This window comes from Camarhynchus parvulus, chromosome 2 (assembly GCF_901933205.1).
Source record: "Camarhynchus parvulus chromosome 2, STF_HiC, whole genome shotgun sequence".
NCBI lineage: Eukaryota > Metazoa > Chordata > Aves > Passeriformes > Thraupidae > Camarhynchus > Camarhynchus parvulus.
Genome location: NC_044572.1, coordinates 11005700 through 11021061, shown reverse-complemented (window position 1 = coordinate 11021061; position 15362 = coordinate 11005700). Strand labels below are relative to the sequence as shown.

Sequence of the window (15362 nt, the reverse complement as noted above, 5' to 3'; positions counted from 1 at the left end):
AGTATACTTATTATTGTAGCATAATATTTATATGAGGACCTATGCTTTACTGCACATTGACTCTCCACAGCAGATCTGCTGATTTCTCTGAAGATATGATGAATTCACACATAGTAAATTAAGAACATCAGCTCACCTGTGGAAAAGACATTCTGGATAACACCATGCCAAACCCAAGGCATCAGCTCAGAACTTGCATCATGTGATGCAAGGAGTTATCTTCCCTCGTCATGTTTTGCATTAGTGGCTAAAACACAGTTGATAACACAACATTCTGGGTATGTGCTTGCAAAGTGCCAAGACTATCTCGCTCTCCTATCCCCAGCAAGTGAACTGGAGGTGAGCAAGAGGCTGAGAGGGGGCAAAGCCAGGACAGGTGTCCTCAGCTGAGGGAGTATTTCTTGCCATAGGAAACTGTGCTCAGCAGTAAAAATCTGGGGAGAGGGGAAGGGGGAGATAAATGGGTTTATGTCATTTGTCTTGCCAAGCAACCATGAACTATCATTATATCAATGCATTAGTCTTGCCTTCCTTCTGTTTCTTCCCAGTCTCACAGGAGAGTAGAATGAGCAAGAGGCTGTGTGGGTGTTTGGCTCTTGGCCAGGATCAACCAATATTTCGTTTCAACAGCAGCTGTTTCTTGATGTTTCTGGTTGTCAGGGAAAGATGACCCACCAGCTCCCCATCCTTCTGTCTCTCAGGCACAATTTGGACATCTTATTTTGACTCACTGCTCTGCTATATTCTTTCCATCGAAAAGTTTTCAGACAGAAGTAGTTTTCAATATTGTTGTTGTTATTGTTATGTCAGCTGATACATTTGAAAAAATGAAGAGCAAGCAAGCTATAATTTTCTAACACGAGGCAACAAATGCAAAACCAGAGTTCTCTCACATACCTCTGGGCCTGATGCCCAGAGTCACAGATTGTGGGGTGACAGGAGGAGCCCTGTGGTCCCACCATGGGTCGCCAGGCAGGGCAGCTGCCTTTACCAGCACACAGGGCATTGAGGGGACAGTGTGGCAGTGCTGCCTGTCCCCCAGAGCTGGGAGGAAGGAAGTCCCAGGGCAGGGCAGAGCAGGGTGGGAGCCTCACTCACACTGAGTACTGTGATCTTGAGACTGGTGGCATTCACACTGTTTATTGGCATCACAGAGAGAGTTTGGCTTTTGCTCCACCTGAAGTCAACAGGCGTAGTAAAGAATTCCTGTCACTCAGCAAAGAGATGATCTATTATTGCTGAGGTCCTCTTTGCAAAAAAAACCCTGCCATAATCATTAGGGACAAAATGAAACTGCTATTTAAACACAATTTTCCCATTTGTGTTTGACAAATCTTAGCAGTTTAAATACTGATAGGAACTTTTTGTCATGCTTTCTGTTAAAAATGAAGCATTAAGAAAGTTCAGTCCTTTTCACGGCAGTGTAACATTTATAGAAAAAGATTATGAGTTGATTCTTCGCTTCAATTTTCTCTCTTCTATATATATATTTTTTTAAGACTGACAATCATTTTGATGTTAAAAGCAAATTAGGAGGTCTTCTCAGTTATCTTGTGTGAAATAAAGATGAACTGGACAAAAGAGCCCTAAATAGAAATTTCATGCTGTGATAAAAGATGGGAAATTATCATCCGTATCTCATGGAATGGATCTTAATCATTGCTAAGTGGAATAACAGAAAAAAGTAAAGTTGACAATATGTCTCCATGGATCTTTCCAGTCACATTAAGATTCACAAAGCCTGGCTTTTAAGTACAATGAGAAATACTGCTGTCCAATTGATTTCTAATGCTCAGTATAAGTAGGAAAGTTGCAAAGCAGTAGAATACAGTAGAACACCCAGGCCATGTGTAGAGTACCAATCTGCTCCATCCCATGCTGCACTCGAGTAGCCAAACCAGTTTGAGAAAATGTGAACAATTTACAGATTAGTGTCCAGAGCAGATTCCTTCAGGAAGAGAGGCACAGGAGGAATTTATGCTCCCAGATCCCATTTTCATAGTTAGATGGATGCCAAAAGCCTGGTCCCAATGAGATTCAGTGTTTCCTTGAGAATTGAAACTTCTGAAATCAAAACTGAGTTCCCAAACTGCTGACATCCCTTTGAAGATCTCAGAAGGTCCCTTCACCAACTGCTGTCTGATGCTCTCAAGAAGCACAAAGTCATTTGACATTCTTGTAAACATTATTGGCTTCTTACGTATGCCAAAGTTGACACTTCACCAGTAGATGACAGTTTTTCTCAAAATAATTTAAAATAGGTAAATGGACATGTAGTTAGGAATCATATATGTCACTCTTTCTCAGAAATCTTTTTTCCTCTGCTTATAAACCCTAAACCAATAATCTTCAGATTCTCTCTAAATAGTTTTGAACCCCATAAGACTATCCCTTTTCTACAGCTGCAACTCTATTCCTGGATTTTGTAACGTGCCCCTATAATGGCATCATCTCATATTCCTGCAGCTCAAGAGACTTAGTTTTCCAAATTCCAGCTCAAAGGACATTTGAGGTTTTGTAGTTAAAACTCTGGCCCCACCACAGCCATCACTTCTATTTAAATGTGGGTTTAGGCATTGTGAGGACTCCCCCTACAAAAGCAACTTTGAGCGTTTCTTCATCATTTCTGTCAAACAAGGGCTAAGGAACAGAAAGTAGCTGAAGACAGATTACTTAGAAATAGAAAATATGAGATGGGACACAATCTTGCAGCCTTCAACAGAGTAGGAAAAAAACAGTTTCAGGGACAATTCTCCAGGCCAGATTATATGTTTTGCATTAAAAACACCAGGGAGAAATGCAGGCACCATCTGGGAGTAAGTACAGAACCAGAGCTTCACTTTTGGAGATGAGCACCCCAACCTGCACACACAGAGCCTCTCATTGCTGTTATTGTCTAACGTAATTCCATCCTCTTGGCTGTTTGGTGGCTAATCAGAAAGAAGAGGACAAAACACCCCTCTCATATCAGCAGTTTTAGGCACTTCCACAGGAAAATGGGAAGGGAGCTGAGTCCCTCATTTCTCAGCAGCTGAAGTAGCTGTAGGTGTCTCCAGCACATTGCACTGCTGACCTCTGGGCAGCTTCAGCTCCCCACTGGGCCCACAGGTTACTCTGGTTCCCATTTCTTCTCAGACACTGAGCCTCTTTACCTCTCTGAACATTTACTGACTCTGGATTTAGTTTTCCATTCCTGCTGTTCAAAGTATTTTTCTGATTGAAACACCTCTCAAAACCTGGATGCAGACAAGGCCTTGGCTCTGTGTCACATATAAATGCATTGGGCACAAGGATGGGTGTAATAATTAGCATAAAACATGGAAATTAAAAATAGGCACTTCTGTTTCCTAAGTGTGTCAAGCAAGGAGTTGGCAAGGTCAGACTCATTCTGCTCTGTGATAAGGCAAACTGGAAGCTGTCCCAATGTCAATACCAGGAGTGCATCTCACCCTAAAAAAAGAAATTTCTTCGGTGAATAAAGGTTTGGAAACCATTGCTTTCACTTTACCAACCTAGTAAAACACATAGGAAGACGGTTTTAGATGCAAGTACACAAAAGAATATTTTAAAAAATGCAATAAAAACATAATCCCACATAAAATTAAGTTCGTCCTGCGCTTAACTGCCAAAATTCATATTCAGGATTTCATTCTTTCTCACTGTAATTTAGAATCTTACTACATCTAAAACTGTCAATTTACTTAATGCTCATATATCAGTGGCACAACGTTTATTAGAGAAACACAGATATCTGCAGTCAGGACATGGCAGGAAAGTGCAATTCAGTCCTGCTTTAAAATTAGGAATTATGTGCAAGGTCTCTTCTTGAGGAGGGTATTCAAATTCACATGAAAGGAAAAAACCCTAAAAAAACTTTGATACTGCTACTATGAATTTAGATTTTAAAAAAAAATCCTCAAGGGAGGTGAGGGGGTAAATCCCTCTCAGGATTTCCAAAGCCCACACTGAGGAAAGGAAGGGAAGGTAAAGGGCACTGGTGCTCACAAACACAGCACTGTCTCCTTCCACACTCCTCAGAAGCAAAGCTGATGGGATTTCATCCTTTTGGTCCACTGAGGGGAGGGAAGAAATGAACCATAGAAATTAGAACTGGGAGAGACCACTAAGTCATCCAGTCCATTTCCCTGCAAGCATAAGATTGTTCCCAAGTGCTCTTTCCAGTCTAGATTTAAATTAATCAATTAACAGTGGGGCTTTCAACAGTACCTTGGAAGACCATTCTAGCCTAATGGATCTCATTGTTAATAATTTTCACCAGTTATTTAGCCTGACTTTTATTTTCTTTGATGTCATCTCAGGACCTCAGTTCTGCTGCTCTAAATTTAGTGCCCACTTCTCTCCTTGGGGTTTGTACCTTTCAGATACTCAGAAAACACACACACCAATGTTCATAGTTTGCATATTCAATTTTTGTACTCTCTCCTGCTGGGTCACTCTTCTCTGCAGCCCCCAGCAGCTTTGCCTTTGTTTTCTGATTCCCTTCCACTTGGGCAACCTCCTCACCATTCTTCTCCACACTGGAAATCCACCTTTTGAATGAGTTTTAAGGAAAGGCCTACACAAAAAAAAATCTTGCAAAATGGATTAGCACAAGAATCCTTTGTCAGGCATCCTATGGTGTGATCAAACAGTACAAAATGGGCTTGTGTCAGAAAGGGATTTTTGTTTCAGAGGAACTTAACTTGGAACTTATTTACAAGTGCACTCCCCACCCCTCCCCACCCCTGTGGCTTTGGGCAAGATTTCCTGTGGCTGACCATGAAAGGAGAGCCGTGGCCACTGTCAGACAATACCCTGGCTCTTGCTTCCAGCACAGAGGGGGCAGAGATCAGGGCAGAGAGGACTGTGACTCTGTCCCTGCTCCTTCACTGATGAAGATGAAGAGCTCTGCAAAGAATAGCTGTCCCTAGGCAGCACAGTCAGAGGGAGGACTACATTAAAAAGGGAAGAAAATATGAGGCTCTCAGAGGCCTCCTCTACACCCTTTCTTTCCACAAAAATACAGTATATTCAGTTACACATAACCCACATTGTGATGTAAGGAAAGGAAATCCCTGTGTAACTCCAGTGTTTCAAAGACTGTTCCCTTTATAACCCCAAATAACTGTAACCTCACTGCTAGCCACTACTTTGTTCCTATTATTTGCCAGCTGTGTATCTGCCTTTTGTTCAGACTTCTGCTATTCCATTTCCTAAGCCCTCAACATGCTTCTTTCTTCCCATATTTTAGTCAGCTTCTTCACATCTGCTGCTCCCATCCACCTCAGGGATGTTCTTTGGGACATCCAGTGTGAGCTACAGTTCTTTGGGACATCCAGTGTGGGTTACAGCCAGAGTGCTCACTGAAATCACAGGTTCCTGTTTGTCACTGGAATTACCACAATCACTACCACAGGCACAATAGAAAATGGAGAGAAAAAAATGAGCTGCGGCAGTCTTTATGGCTGGCAGATAAATGCATACTGTGCATTGATATATGCATACTATTAATCCTCCCTGCTATACACAGTTCTTCTCTTATGGCTACACTTTTTTTAATTTTTTTTTTTTGGTCATGAGTGTGGTTTTGTTCCCCATGCAGAGCTGGGGACAGCAGAGCTCTGTGTCAGGAGAGAATATCCTACATCAAAACTGAAGAGCAAGGTACAATGTGCCACACACCCAACCCCTCAATCCTCAGCTCCCTCCTTGCACATACATCTTGATTTCACTCCTCTTGATGCCCCAGAATAGAAGGGGCTGTAGATGCATCACCAAGTTGCATGGACCATGCTTGCGATGGACCTGGGTAAACACATCCCTCACCTCTAACCATAGACCTACCCCCCATGGAAGCACTAACGTAGAGGGACAATGGTTTCCATTTCCAGAGAAATATGTCCTTTTCCTGGGGTTTTTTGGGGGAGAAGATGGAGAGAAGAGCTCTTTGTCTCTTTGGCAGTATTTTCTGTGGGACATTGCCCACTCCTGGGGTGGCAGGCAGCAGCCTGGCAGCTCAGTGCCCACAGGGCTCTGCACAGGTTCAAGGATCTGCCTGGGAACAGTGGGTGGGTGCAGGACTGTGCCCACAGCACGCCCCTGCAGACAGCTTTTCCAGCATCACTGCCCTTTCATGTCTTGCCTATCTCTTATTACAAAATTAAAGCCATTCTAAGAATGTGATAGGGCTGCCAGGGAAGAAGATAAGAGAAAATAATGCAAGACTTGTCAGTGCTATGTAACATCAAGAAATTTTCCTTCCCTAAACAAACCTGAAATGGAAACCTGAACTTATTCAGCTGTGAGTAGAGGGTATTAAAAAAAAAAAACCCTCCTCTGTGATCAGAGCTCAATTAAGCTGCCTTGAAAATTATTCCAAATACACTTTTTTCAGATAACAATAGACAATCCCTTTGACTGATTTGTTAAAAAAGGTAAAGAAAGAGCATAAAATTATTGCTTATCAGAGAGAGAAGCAGCACCATTTAAAATAACATGAAATTGTATCCCATGAATTATTCAGGAGGGCTGATGTTACTCTATCATTATTTCTGGCTTTCCTTTTTACTGAATTGCATTTTGTGTAAGTTGTCTCCCACCCAATAAAAGAGGTGTGGGTTTTCTTAATTAATCAAACTTGATTTTTCTGAATTTTTTTTCTAATTTAAAATGAATATATTTTGAGCAGTGAGCTGTCTTCACAGTGTCAAGCTGAAAAAGAAGATGGATTTCACTACCACAAGCAGGGTCTAAAACATGCAGTGCAATAGTCACTTGCATACTGACTGGTGCTTCTCTATGTGTTGTGCCAGCTGCTGAGAAACCAAAGTGTGATCCCAGTTGTATCCTGGCATTAGCGTTGTAAACTCCATCCTGTTCTGTGTGAGTTGGGCTCACTGAATTCCTCAGCTCTCTGATGCACAGCCCGTGTGATTTGCTGGTTGCAGGTACCAGTCTACGCCTCCTGTGATTTCCTCAGGGCTTTGATTTTCCTTTTCCAACACAAAAATATGCAAGGCTACAAACTCATTCTTATGGAAGGTCCTAATGATCATAGCCCACTTGAAGAGTAACTCTTTTAAAATCAGTGGTAGCATTGACTAGACTATCCAAAACTCACTTGGTTTATTGGTAGAGCTGTGTCTCCAAGCAGACGGGTGTAGGCGTTTTGTGTTTATGGCCACACCTGACTTAAACACCCAGTTCACAGCCATAGTCCATAAGATGTCAGCGAGTTCTCCACATCCAGCTTGTCTGCTGAGCAAACCTTCATATTTTTGCTTGCTTACACTCTTCTGTCAACATCTTTCTGAACCATTTCTGTTACAAGCTCTGTGGCTGCAGGCCTGCTGTTTTGGGAGGTCACATAGGGAAGACAGCCCTGTTTTCTTTCTGTGTGTAATAGTTCAGCTCAAGGCAAAATGAGCATCCTTGATACACTAACATTGATACAATTATCCTTAATTGTTGTGGGAGAAAAAAGCTGAAAAAAAATCTCATGAAGTTTAAACATAAGGGGAAAAATGTAAAGGAAATATTTGTTCTGCTTGCCCTCTTCTGATTTGGGGAGTTTTGATCTGTATTTTGCTGCTTGGAAGAGAAAGCTCACTAAGAGCACCTCTCCACAGTGTAGAAAGGTTTATTCTTCTGGCTGTCTATAGGTCTTCAGAGTTCATGAAGAGAAGCTGGCAATACTGAGATGTAATGTAGACTATCAAAAAGCAAATATCTGTACTAGGCCAGATGAATCACCTCCTAGGAAATTCCTCTCCTTTGACTACAAAGAGAGTCTACAGCAATTAGCTCAGCTATGGACATCTAAACTCTAGTTATCCAGAACAGCTGAAATGAATCTCCCTGCTGGTGTCAGCAAACTGGAAATGGCTCATAATAAAACCCAGTTTCTTTTCAACAGCTCAGCTGTGATGTGAAAGTCTGCACAATCACTGACAGACAAAAAATGAACATCAGGGGTTTGAGGTTCCCCCTGCCTGGCTGTGAGAGGAGTTCCTGCCTCTAGACCCAGGGTGGGCTCAGGCTTCCAGCAGAGCTCCAGAAAGGATTATTACCTCACTGCATCATAGACTGGTCAAAGGCAATGTGCCATTTATGTGTACTTTCTTGTTTTATAATGCAACTAATTAATTGACAGAATTTGTCAAGATAAAATGTAGTGAATTCTCTCCCTGCTCTCTCAGCTATCCTCAATAACAGAGTGTTAGCCAGGACCCAGCCACTATGCTGACACAGCTTCCCAATTGCCTTTCCCCTGCTCCATTTCCTTCTCAAATTGAAAACTATTAGAAGTCTTTAGGCAAATAATAGAAACCTAATGCAGGTGCCTGTTATAAATTGTTCACTAGTTACTTTTAACCTAATGTCTCTTCAAACATTACCTTGCAGAAGGCAGCGAGGGTAGGAAATGCCTCATGAACTCTGACAATCAGTGGGTCAGGAGTTAAGGTCATAATAATGTAGCCCATTTCTCCTTGTTTGTCAAATAACCTGGATGCAGTTACATCCCTGGATCTTTCACCTGAGATTGACTCCCCTCAGTAAGAACATGAGTCTTGTGGGGAGCAATCTTTGTATAACCCTAAGCAGAGTAGGTGCCATAAGGCTGGTGGTGCCAGTTATTGTTCATGTAGGCTTCTGCCACTCACAAAGCCACAGCTTTCCTAGGCATGGCTGGAGGATGTGCACAGTCTGGATCTGCTACGTGTCTGAGGTTAAATTAATCAATGCTTATGAGGGAGCTCGACTTTCATAAATAGAAATTGCTTGAGATACTTGAAGTATTCTGCAAGCAAAATAAAATAGGAAGTAAACATTAATAACAAGAGTTAGTAATTACTGGTTTTAATGCAAAATAGACAAATGTACAGAAGTGCCTATTAATTCTGAATCACTGAAGCAAATATCTAGGCTCCAGAGTTGAAAATGCTGCCTAAAATGCCAGTGTGATTAGTCAATGCTAAAATCTGCCTTCATCAGCTAAGCATCAAGTCTTGTTCTCAGAGAAAAATTCCTCCCATGTTCACTGGCAATAGTATCAAACATTACACAGGGGATAAACCTCCAGAGCTGTGTGTGTACCAAACAAGGCATGCAAGGGGACAATCTGCTAGCATGTATGCTCCTGAACACAGCGGACAACTGTCAGGTTGTTGGGAGTATTTCTCATCATGCTGGGTGCCCTCACAGGCAGCGTTGAACAGTGCTACGTTGGTCACAGATCACTTTCTCCATTTGGCTCCCCAGTGAGGTGTAAATATTTCAGAGCTAATGCATGTCATGTACACCTGGGTTTCCAAGTGCCACAGCAGCGAGACATAACTCTTGGGGATTTCTGAACATAGAGGAGCATGGATTATTTTCTGACACTGCAAATGGAAAATACATGGAGATCTTTAATGTTTAACACTCAGAGTGGTTCTGCAAATTCTTGGAAGCCATTGCCTCCCAGCCCCAGGCAGCATCTAAGTGATGTTCTGCAAACACCTGCACCTTGCCAGGACTGGCAAACACCCCAGGCTGGGTCCACATTTGGTACCCACTGGGGCCCCATACCACTGGAAGCCAATATATGGAGTTAATTCACCCAAACATGAACACCCCAAGCACACTGGCTATTGCTGTGCAGGTGGACATTATGATAGCAAACAACATCAGAGGGATTCATATTATTGCTGCATCTGATAGGTGTTGGGTGCCTTTCTGTTTCATTTGTGAATAAATCCAGACCTTACAGAAAATCCTGAGTGCATTCATCAGCTTACCCTCAACGGAGAGGAGAAAAAGACTTATTTGTGGATAAAATGACTGAAGAAATAAAAGACATCACACTGTGTACTGGGCTGACTGGGGGGTGAGGAAGGTGTAGATCCCAGAGAGCAGGAGGGCTTGCCCAGGTGGTTTGCCCTGTATTTTCAGAGCCTGGTGCTTTGGCTATGAGGTGAAGGGGGAGAGCAGGAGGCACACCAAGGGCTTGCTAATGTTAGGAGAAGGAAGCAGTTGGTGTCTCTGCCCTGGGAAGGAGTATTGGCAGAGGTCCTCAGGGGCAGACAGAGAGGCTAACGGGTTTCTGTAGGAGGGAATTGCCTCTTGGTGTGCTCCTGTTGGGCTGAGGTAAATAAGGCCCTATCTATGGTAGTAAATAAATAAAATAGAACAGAAAAAATAGCTGATTCTCTTCATGGGCCTTCCAACCAAGGAAAATATTACATACTGTTGAGGGAAATATACACTGCTTTTGGAGATGCTGAGTGGGACTCAAACACCTCAGCGGCAGGCAGTGGCCCATGAAATGTTTGATGTTAGTCCATGTGAAAGACACTGTTAACTAGATGGACATGTCACAATCTGAGATACCTGTTATTTTTCTCATGAAAGCAGTGACCCTAAAGCAAAGCAATTTTAATGTACAGACTATAAGCACATTTCTTTGTAGGGAATGAGTAATTTTTCCACCTCAATTTTTTGCCTAGTAATAAACCTGGAATAAACACAAAGGCTTTTTCTCCTCCCCGTTTCTCCCATGTGTTCCCATCTTCACTTTTTGGATTTTCAATATTTCCAGCTCTTTTTTTTTCTCCCCAATAAATACTCCAAAACACTTTTTTAGGGCCACATCTACAATAACAAATAGAGCTTAAGCTCTCAGTACAGGCATACAGTGATGTGTACTTTGTCACTAGTACCTGTAACCACTTCTTTATGAAACTCTCACAGCCAGGGGCTCAGATGGGATCAAATGATTTTTTCACAATACTTACCCCTCTCCTACAAATATAGCTTTTCTATTGATATAGGCATGAAACAATTTTTATATCATTTGCAGTTATATTTGTTAAGCATGGCAACAATGCTGCAGCCTGTCATCCACTACTAGTCCCAGTGCTGTGTGGAGCTTATGAAGGGCTCTTGATGGTATTTACTAACTGGGAAATCAATGGCAGCACCAATCCTTTTGTTTAAAATATTATTTCCATTTCCATTCAACTCTTTTGTCATTTAACACCAATACATTTTATAAGGGAACATGGCCCCAAACATGCCAAGCCAATAAAATCTCTGCAGATTTTCAGTTTTTCTGCTATTCAATAGACCTCGTAAGAGGAAAAAATACTTTTGCTGACTCTATAAAACTATTCCTAAAGCTTTTCTAAAGCTAAAGTAATACCATAGATTCAGCATCACCACAGCCCACAGGAAGATTGTTTCCATTCCTCCTATGGGCATTTGCAGTCTCAGACCTGTCTTCATTTGACTTGTCACACTTTGAGGTCTTGATTCAGTTACCTAAACGTGGGTGTGTGTTTTCACTGAGCCTCTTTTTGGATTTCTGTGTGAGATGCATGGGGAGTGTGCAGAACCTCGTGGGCTTCCCAGACTGCAGCCAGATGTTAGGCAGGACATCAAGGGCATCTCAGGTGACACTACCTGGGCACAGCCACACCAACACCAGCAGTCTGAGCTGCTGTGCTGCCCTGTGCAGGGGTTTGCCCACACACAGCCGTTTGTCAAACAGCCCTACACTCAGAGGCTACTTTGTCACTTCTAGAGGAAGCACCTATGAGGCAAATAGTTCTTTTTCCCAAGAGCTGCTCCCTTGCTCTTTGGTATTCAGAGAGTCCAGAGATGAGTCCAGAGATGTGTTTCTCAAGAGATCATTTCATTTTGGGCTCAGTTCATTCTAAATTCTACTTTGAAATTGTCCACAGGGCTGAATGAGCTATGTTTTAGAGTGAAACCCACGTCCTGTTGAAGTCTCTAAGCATTTTGCAACTGACTCCAAATAAATTAGGATTTATTCCTAGAAAGTGTCTATCTGGACCACGTAAGGGATATCTTTCAATTGCCATCACCATTATGTAGAGAGGCAACAGGCGAACAAAGCTGGTCTCAGTGATAAATGCTCCATCCCAGAGACCACATTGAAAAGAGCACTACAGACATGTAGTGCTCTTTGGAGAAGCTAAAAGGAAACTGGACTGAAAGTCAAATCTTTTAGGGTATTTTCTTCATGATTTTTAAAGAGCAGCCCCAGAAGCATTACTTCCATTTTTTTACTACTTAAAATGCAACAGCAATGAAACCTAACATTACAGGGAGTATGTGCTCCCACCAGAAAATGTCTTCAACAGCTCATAAAAACCTGGCCATTTATCAGCACTGCAGGAGATCTTTATTACCTCCCTACAGCATATGCTCTGCTATGATGTAGTTATTGATTTAACAAGTAAACTTCATGGTAAGCTTTTATCTTGGAATTAGCAGCAAGACTGAAATATAGACCTTATTATTCTAATAACACAGAGATGTGAGATTCCTGCATATTCCAAAGGCCATATCATCACCTTAACAAGCATCTCATTAGGGCTATCTGGCTGCCACATCAAAGTGTGTGCTGTGAGGACTTTAACAATCATGGTATCATACTCACCCCCAGCAATTTCACAGCCCTCTTGTTTTTCTTCCTACAGGTTTGGACATCAGGCAAGCTCAGGTTATTGTGCTGTCATCGGGTACCAAATGTATAAATGGGGAATACATAAATGACCAAGGGCTTGCGGTCAACGACTGCCATGCAGAAATTGTGGCAAGAAGGGCATTTGTTCACTTCCTCTACTCACAGCTGGAGCTGCACTTAAGGTAACTGAATTCTGTTGATTTTTGGGGGCTGTTATATGGCCTTCAGTGGAACAGATCCATCCTCCAGACAACTGAACTATTTGTTTCTTTCTGTCATTTTTTCTGAGTGTTTAGGTGATGAAGGAACAATGCACTGCACAAAAAAATTGAGAGTTAGGTAGTCTGAAGTGTTGGGTCATGAGCTGCTTTACTTCAGCTGATTCTCTTTCAGCAGCGATTAGATATGACTCATAAAGCTGGGCTTTATGAAGCCTGATGATTTTGTACAAATCTTTACGTGCAGGCTTATTAGCATCATTCACTGGCCAGAGACTCAAAGAGAGTCATTTTGCTTAATGCAGCCATTTTCCTGTCTTCCTTGCTGCTGCTGAAAGATCTCAAAGAAGTGATCTATTGATCATTAATGTCTTCATTGACTCACTAGAGAACCAATGAGTGTTAACAGCACAGCAAACTTTGTGCCAAAGTGTAAGATGCTTATCACTTACTCCTTCTTTATGATGTTTTAAAACGTTATAGCATGTAGAATCATTACAGTGGAATTATTGTTCTTGTCTTCAGCCAAATCCACCTTGTTACCATTTAAATGGCTAATGGGTCACACACTGCCTGGAAGATGGCAATAAGTGGGATGCCTCACCTCAGAATGCTGCCTTTTCTCTGATCCTGTCTATCTGGAAGAAGTTACACAGTGCTTGGTTATAAACTTTGCAGAGGACACCAAAATGTGGGAAGGACCAGTCATTATGCTTGAGGGCTGGTCTGTCATCCCAGCAGGCTGGAGGGCTGGACCAGCAGGAACTTTGACAGAAAACTTAGCAAGGACAAATGCAAAGTCCCTCACCAAGGAGGGAAGAATGACCTTCCTCTTTTCCATCAAGAAGGAAAGAAATCCAGGCTGGAGAGCAGCTCTGCTGAAAAGGGATGGGGCTTGTAGGCAGACAGGAACCAGGACATTAGTTAGTGGTGTGCCTAACAGCAGGGAGGTCAGCAGGGTCCTGGGAAGTATGAAGAGTCTGTCAAGGGATGTGTGCATCCACCACTAATCAGCACTCATTACAGCCCATCTACAATGCTACGTGCAGCTTTGGGTGCCCCAAAGGAAGGACACCAATCATCTGACACAGATTCAGCAGAGGCTGCCCAGAGTCTCAGGGGCCAGAGCACCTGGGCTGTGTGGAGGTGCTGACAGATGGGGACCTGGTCAGCCTGCAGGTGGGATGGCAGAGCCAGCAAAGCATGTGGAGCTGACACCTTTACCCAGGTGTGCAGAGGGAAGGTGACAGACAAGAGGCACACACTGAAACAAGAGAAGCTCAGTCTGAGGACTGATTTTCTCCATGGGGATAGGCTAGCAGCGGGACAGATCACTCAGAAGGGTTGTGCAGTGTCCCTTCTGTCTTGCACATTTTTAAAATCTGAGTGCATAGAACCTTAAGCAATCTGTCAAACTACTTTGAGAAGGAGGTTGGGATACAGATTTAAGGTTCTTACCAGCCTGAATTATCCTATGATGTGAAAACTAAGCAGAAGTGAAGCTGAGGTGGCATTTATTATATGGAAGGAACCAAGAAATTAAGGAAAACAAACAAAAAACCTCTTTCTCTATAGGCCATTCTTCTGCCCTCCATTCTTGAGTGCATATTCATGTGACTTTTTCTGAAGGCCATTAAGCTCAGTGCAAAAACTACTTCCTTTGAGTTCAGAAGGTTTTGTATCAGGTCACAGACACAAGGGTTAATCTAAGCAGGATTGTGTGTTCTTGTAAGCACCTGTGATGCTGTTGCACCTAAGCAACAATATAGAATAATGGCTATTTTAACTTCAGGCTGGAGTTGAAGACAAGAGAGTATATTGAGTACATGGGTTTGGCTAACAAAGGGGGACAAGAGCATTGAAGGGTTTAATCAAAAACAGTATTCTCTCAATTTCATTCTGAATTGCTTTCAGGTTTACATTAAATTATTATGTTTTCAGCAGTGTAGCAGCCCTAGTACTTGCTTTGTGCTATGGTCTCTTGGGAAACAAGTGCTAACACTGTATCTTAAACTATTGTATTGATCCACCTCCCTAACATGTTCAGTCATATTATTACTTTATTTGGATCAATGTTAACAGCCTTTTGTTAACAGAATCCTCAGTGAAGCACGAGCTCTGTTCACAGTAACTTCAAATCACTCTCAGTTCAGCCAAGACCAGGCACCACCGCTTGCCTGACCAGCACACACCAGAAAAATCTCAACCAAAATTGTCAAGGCTAAGCACCTTTGAATGACAGAGCTGGAGTTACTGTCAAATCAGATTCTGCTTCCTTGGAGTCCATGGAGAAGCAAAACTGTGTGTTGTGATATATTCCTCAATTGTAATATTTATTGCTACACACAGTTTTCTGCCAGCATCGGGAGCTTTGTCCTGTGGTGACAAAATGGGAGGGTTCAAAATTAAATAAAAAATGCATTTTCTGCGCATTGAAATCATATTTACTCCTTTTCCTCTGAAAAAAGAGAGATCTTTTCACAGAGAAAACACATGATGCTGCCACATACTATAAGGACAGAGCTTTTAGGACTGACATGGTAACTCAGCTCCACCGTGACTACATGTACACCATCTCCTCTGGCTTGGGAGAAACACAAAGCTATTGTAATGCATTTGCATTAACCTAGCCCAAATTAAACTCCTCTCCTAGGCCAGGAAACTGTTTACAA

General features: G+C 42.3%; 1 protein-coding gene across 1 annotated transcript in view; it reads left to right on the top strand.

The window, feature by feature from the left end:
- ADARB2 (adenosine deaminase RNA specific B2 (inactive)) overlaps positions 1–15362 on the top strand; it is a 305668-nt gene that overhangs the window by 249748 nt on the left and 40558 nt on the right. Inside the window, exon 5 of the mRNA XM_030944243.1 lies at positions 12486–12654. Within this exon, the coding sequence (XP_030800103.1) occupies positions 12486–12654 (169 nt within the window). The remainder of the gene's footprint in view (positions 1–12485; positions 12655–15362) is intronic.